Raw genomic sequence first — 6339 nt, 5'->3', positions numbered from 1 at the left:
GAGGCCCCGGCAGGCGGGGGGAGGGCTCAGCCGGGAGTTTGGCAAACTCCTCCCCGCGTTGAGTCATTCGCCTCTGGGAGGTTTAGGAAGCGGCTCCGGGTCGGTGGCCCCAGGACAGGGAAGAGCGGGCGCTATGGGGAGCCGGACGCCAGGGTCCCCTCTCCACGCCGTGCAGCTGCGCCGGGGCGCCCGGCGCAGACCCCGGCTGCTGCCGTTGTTGCCGCCGCTGCTGCTGCTGCTGCTGCCGCCGCCGCCCCGGGTCGGGGGCTTCAATTTAGACGCGGAGGCCCCGGCAGTGCTCTCCGGGCCCCCGGGCTCCTTCTTCGGCTTCTCGGTGGAGTTTTACCGGCCGGGGACGGACGGGTGAGTTGAGGAGGGTTGGCGGCAGGCTGGCGGAGGGCGGGGGTGCGCGCCTGGAGACTGGGGGCGCGGCTGGAGTCTGGAGGGGACCGAGGCTTGAGTTTGGGAGGCGGAGTTTGGAGGAACTGGGGCTGGAGTTGGGGGCCCGCGCTAAAGTTGGGGGCCCGCGCTGGAGTAGGGAGGGGACAGTGGCCGGCGTGGTGGGGGGGCAAGAGTTTGAGAGCGATCAGCGGAGAGACATGTGTGGGGTGGAGAGAGGACACGAAGCTGCAAGCTGGAGAAGTCTGGGCAGGGGTCTTGCGGCCAAGAGAGAAGAGGGCGCGGGAAAGGAGAGCAGAGGGTCTCTGGTTGAGACTAGAGAACTGCGGGGACCGGAGGCGGTTGGGGACGGAGAGGGCGCGGAGGCCAGGAGGCTTTTGGGAGCACTGGGGAACCCCGGGACCCCTGAGGGCCATTGTACTCAGAGAGGACGAGACGAAGCAGAATGAGCTGTATGGTGTGTGTGTGTAGTAAAAAGGAAGTGGGAGGCTGAAGGGGTCCCGGAGGTTAAATGGGGGCCAGCCTCACCCTCCCCTCCCCCCTCAGCTCAGACTGGGAAAGACCCGGGAGGGGGATGGCGGCTCCCTCCCCTTCCTCCTCGGTCTCCTACTCCGCCCGCCACCCCCCACCCCATCTCTGTTCAGACGCGGGGATCCGGGAAGTTGGGAGAGACCCGGGACTCTGGTCCTGGGGGGCGCTGGGGCTGGGGGCTGGCTCAGCCAAGGGCGGGTACTGGGATGTGTCGGGAGGGGTGTGTGTGCGCGCGTGAAGTGGGGTGGGCGGTTTCCCTCTTCCTCTAGCTCTTGGGAGGAAGAGAAAAGCTGATTTCCTGTAGCTAGTCGGCTGGAGCTGAACTGAGACCGGGACTTCTGGGGCTGGGGTCGGAAGCTGGGGAGACGCGGGCTCCGAGGGCCCTAGAGCGTCAGAACACAGGACCTCAGAGACCGGGAAGTCTCCAAGGAAGATCCCAGTTCCCAACTCAGCAGGGTAACAAGCAGCCTGGATCCTGTGTGCCAGGAAAACGGGGAGCCCACAGGCTTGGGGAGACAAGCTAGGCAACATAAAAACAAGGGTGTTTGCTTAAATGTGGAGAGTGAGGGGTAGTAAGAGCGGAAGGAAGCTGCTCCGGGGCTGGGACAGGGACTCCCTCCCGGGTGCCAGGTGACTGATCCTCGACCTCTGGAGGAGTCCTCTGTCTACATCTCTGGACCCTGAGCCCGCCACTGCTCCTCACCATCGCCCCTCACCACTGCCCTTCACCACCACAACCACCCCTGTATCCAGGTTTGATAGGCTCTCTGTCAGAGGTGAGCGGTTTTTACACATACAGTTAGCTGGTATCTACTCATTCCTTTCCTTTTGGAGAAAAGGGGTTAATCTAGGTAATTCCACTTGGGTACAGGGACAAATTTCTCCTTTGTCTGGAGGACCTGAGGATGGGGAAAAAAGAAAGATGGTTAGGCTCCAGCTGTTGGTTCTGGACTATTCAAGGTCCCCACCCAACCCCCACCCCACCCCCCTGGCCTCTTGCCCAAACCCCATTGCATCACCCTGGCCTGGAGTCTCTGCCAGGCCTGGCCTCCCCCAGGCCCCCTCAAACTGCTTACCACAACCCTAATGGAGTAGAGAAGAGGGAGGGAGGGGATGGGATCCTTCCCCACATCAGGGCACCAGGGCTGGGGTCAGTTATCTGGCTCTTTACCTTCCTCTTACCCAACCCCCACCTAACAAGAGTGTCATCTCTCTTTTAAAACACGCCTCTGAAACATCTGGACTGTCACACATTCCAGGTTCCCTAGGTGTCTGTTTGGCCCCTGGCCTGATCCTGCAGTCCCCAAAGCCCTTTTCTAGAGCAGGACCCAGCATTCTCAACCCCTCCCCCTCCCCTTCTGCTCATCTCTCCTCCCAAGAGAACCCAGGTGTCCAGTTTGCACACCTCCCCCTCTCATTTTCTCTGTATGTACAAAGCACTCTTAGAATAGGACTTGGAACATTCCACCTCCCCAGTGACCTCCCTCCCCACCACAGCTGGGCCTCCAAGCCCTCCTCCCTGCAGGGGACAAACATAGCCCCTCACCTGGGGCCATCGCTCTCCCTCACCTCTCATGGTGGAAACTGAAACAACATCAGAAGAGAAGTTCCATGGTAGGAAAGGGCCAGGCTTTAAGTCAGGTCGAGCTGCGTGTGCGTCCAGGCCCCACCTCTTACTTGTTTTTTGTGTGACCTGGGGTGAGCTACTTAAGACTTAAATCTTGGAACCTGATCTTCTCCTGAAAATCAGACACCTACCTTATGAGGCTGTTCGAAGGACTAATTGAGACAATATATATAAAGGGACCTGGTCCACAGAGGGTGATCAGTATACATGGGAGGCCTGACTTTTATGAGGTACCTAATTTCTGTTTCTGGTTCCCTCCTCCCTGGCCACCACCTAGTTCTTTGTCTAAGTTTTTCACCATTTCTTCCTGGCTTTTAGTATTTGCTTATAGTTATAAGCACATTTCTTTGCATTTTCATACCAATTTTTCTGTTGGATCGTTACAAAAATCCTTGCCTTAGACAGATGAAGCTTATTGTCCCCATTGTGTGTATATATGTGTGTGTGTGTATACTGAAGCTTCAGGAGTCATAGAAGGTTAGAACTAGAAGTTTGTTTAGAGACCATCCAAGGGCAACCCATCATCTTACAGGTAGAGAATTCAAGTCTTGGAAAGAGGAAATCAGTAACTTGGCCCAAGAGGTGCGCTTAAAAGGTGCACCAGCCTTAGCCTACCTCCTTAGCCCTTTGTAGTACTGCCACAAGTAGAGGCAACTCTTCCTCCTCAGCCAGCCAGGCATCTCCCTGGAGAGTACACTGGGGGATCCAGAACCAGGTGTTTCCTCTGGCCTGGCCAGGGCTGCTGTAGGACCTGCAGGAGCTGAGTCCGGTGTCCGTTTGCTACTCTCCACCCCCGACCTTGTTAGGCCATCAGAGTCAAACAGTAACCATGTATTGAACAGGAACTTGGTTAATCAGAAGCCTGACTGGCGAGATAGTGGAGAGGAGGGGACAAATTGGCAACAGGGTAGACAAGGTAACAGGACTCCCGGCTTCTGGCTCTTCCATTGGAAAAGATTCTGAGTGATCCTGGACATGTGACTTAACTTCTCTGGGACTTAGTTTCCCCCTCTGTACAGTGAGGACAGGGGACTGGATAAGCTGTATTTTTTGTTAAAGTTTTCTTTCTTCTTTTCCATCTTCCTTCCTTCTTTTCTTTTTTCTTTTCTTCCTTCCTTCCTTTCTTTTTCTTTCTAATTCAAATGACATCTTACCAGGGCATTCTACAGAAAACAGAGACAAGAGATTGCTCTGAAAGAAGAAGGGAAGTAGTGTCAGGACCAAACTGGCTTCCGCTTACTCCATGTGGCAGCCCTGAGGCTTCTCCAAGAAAGTCTTCAATCCCAGAGATGCCCTCCTCAGCGCCTTCCAGCTGGGGCAGCCTGTGTCTCCAAGAACCAACTCTAGTATACCAGGGTTCTGAGGCTTCAGAATAAATTATGTCAATTACTTTTTCCCTTGGTCTCTATAGTTTGGAAGAATTTATCTGCCAAGCTGCACTGAGGAAGGAATAATTAATTCCTTTTTCCTGTTTTTTATCAACTAGAAGTTAGAACAAGAAGACATCCATAGCTGCCAATCAGAGCTTCTGACCAATATGAGATAACCAGGTTCCCCACAGGAGTTGATATAATTACAGCCCAAAGCAAATACACTTGAGGTTTTAATTAGCCTGGGCTGCCTTATCAGGTAAATGCATGATTTCCGTTAGGCTTTCTGAAATAATGAAAATAGCCCAAGGACCCTGCGTTGTTACCTTCTTGGACCCCTAGTAGGATCCATCTGCTGTAGGATTTAGGAAGCAAGAACTAGGAGTGGGAGAATAAGGATAAGCTACGTGAGGTGCCACGCCGGACACCGGGTGCCTTACTCGGCAGTGGGGGAGGGCACTATTGACTGGACTTGGAGGAGATGCGAAGGAAGGGCCACGCATCCTCAGTTGTAAGCCACAGGCAGGTCTGGGTTGGGATCTGTGTCCATCGCCTGCGTGCCAGACCTCTTGAGCCTTCACTCAGCCACAGCCTAGGCCCCTGTCCCACAAGCCTGTGGGATTTATAAACCGTGTAAGGCCCCTCTCACACCTTCCCGCCCGGCCACAAACTCCAGGCTTCTTCCTCAGGCTTTGCTTCCCCCACCCAGGGAAGTGGTGGGAGACTCGAGGGTGGGAGTAGGGTCCTTGGCCAAGGCCTGGAAGAGTATCAGAGCTCCGGAAGACTTTGAGGTAACCATTGCAACCTCTTCACCCAGAGGAAGCAGGAAAGGGTATTCCCAAGTCTCCACTGAGCTAGTGCCCGACCCAGAACTCCTGTACCACTGCTGTTTTCTGGAGCTGCCTCTGCTATGGGGGGTTGCACCCCTCTCTCCCCCAGCCCTGGGGCAAGGCAATCTCTCCCCAACACCAACCTCACCTACTAGGCCTGGCAGCCAACCAGGTCACTGTGCCTCTGAGTAGCCAGCTCCCACCCACCCCCAGCTGGCTGTACCGCCTGAGTGAGAGGGGTGGGGCCCAGCAGGCGGGTGGGAGACAAACGGCGAAGTGAGAGGTTGGAAACAGACAGGAAGCCACAGGCAGTAAACATTTCCTGTCCCCAGGGTAACCGAGGCTGGCACCCCACCCCCCATCACTCCAGGAACTCTCACTCGGGGCCTCCCCTCCTGTTCCTCTGGACCCTTTCTTCTCCGTCCTCCGTCCCCATCCTCTGGTCCAGCCACCCTCACTTCAGTCCCTTGGAGCCGCTCCCTCTGGTGTTCCCATTCCTGTTCCTCTTGGACACCATCGCCCCTCCCCTCCTCAGTGTGTCTGCCTTTGTCACCCATCCTGTCTCCCATCCCATCCCCGTGTCTCACACACCCCTGATTTTGTGATCTCTATCATAATCTCAGACTTGGGGACTCCTGGTAAGAAAGGCTGATGAAGGGAAGCAAATATCAAGAAAAGGGTGGGTGTTGGGGGTGCTGAGAGCTGAAAGGGGCCAGGATGCAACAGAGATAGAGAAGCCCAAGATGTGAGACAGAAAAACAAAGGGGGGCAGACCTAAAACCAGAACCAAGAGAACAAGCAGTCACAGGGCAGAGGAGCAGATTGAGAAGCAGTGCCAGAGGCAGATACGGAAGGAGAGCAGAGGCCAAGGCTGGCGGGGACACTGGGTCAGTTGCCCCGGCTGCCAGATGCAGTCCTCATGGGAGACTCTGGAGGAGAAAGCCCAGAGGGCTGCCAGCTGCACTGAGGCCTTGGAGGCAAAGGACCCAGAAGTGATAGAGGCAGAGCCAGAGGCAGGAAGATTACCCAGGACCTGCGCTGACACCACCCCATTACAGAGGACCCCCAGCAAAGGCAACCTTCTCCTCGTCATCTCAGGGGGAATGAGGCACCGTGTCCAGAACTAAGAGCCAGCAGAGCAAGATCTGAATTCAGATTTGAGGGATGGTGTATGGGAAAGGTGTTAAGAGGCTGAGACAAAGATCCAGCCAGGATGGGGAGGTCCCACCAGAGCCCAGGGTGATGGCAGGCCCAGGCCCCGGGGAACAATCTGTTCTCACCATCCTCCAGGGCCTCTCTCCACTTCTACTGCCTGATTTCCAAGCCTCACATTTTCCTCCTACACACCCCAGGGCTGGGCAGCCGGACGCCTGGGTCTTGCCCAGAGAAGGGCTTTGGCTTGGGAGCAGAGGGTAGGTAAAAGGACTCTGGGGTTCCAGGGGCTGCACCTCCAGTCTTCACAGGTCCATAGGGGAGATGGGGAAGTTGGGGTCCAGACCATCTGGCCCCAACCCCTTCCCAGAATTGACTCTGTCTCCTGCTTCTAATGACAAGGGAAGGGAGGAAAGGAGAGGGGGGGAGC

General features: G+C 55.9%; 1 protein-coding gene across 1 annotated transcript in view; it reads left to right on the top strand.

Annotated features, from left to right (window-relative positions):
* Positions 1 to 7: 7 nt before the first annotated feature.
* The window catches only part of ITGA5 (integrin, alpha 5 (fibronectin receptor, alpha polypeptide)), a 21031-nt gene continuing 14699 nt past the window's right edge, over positions 8 to 6339 (top strand). The window contains exon 1 of the mRNA XM_010857983.1: positions 8 to 363. Within this exon, the coding sequence (XP_010856285.1) occupies positions 134 to 363 (230 nt within the window). The 5' untranslated portion in view covers positions 8 to 133. The remainder of the gene's footprint in view (positions 364 to 6339) is intronic.

The sequence above is a fragment of the Bison bison genome, unplaced genomic scaffold (assembly GCF_000754665.1).
Source record: "Bison bison bison isolate TAMUID 2011002044 unplaced genomic scaffold, Bison_UMD1.0 scf7180017864383, whole genome shotgun sequence".
Taxonomy (NCBI): domain Eukaryota; kingdom Metazoa; phylum Chordata; class Mammalia; order Artiodactyla; family Bovidae; genus Bison; species Bison bison.
This window is presented reverse-complemented; position numbering and strand designations above follow the sequence as displayed.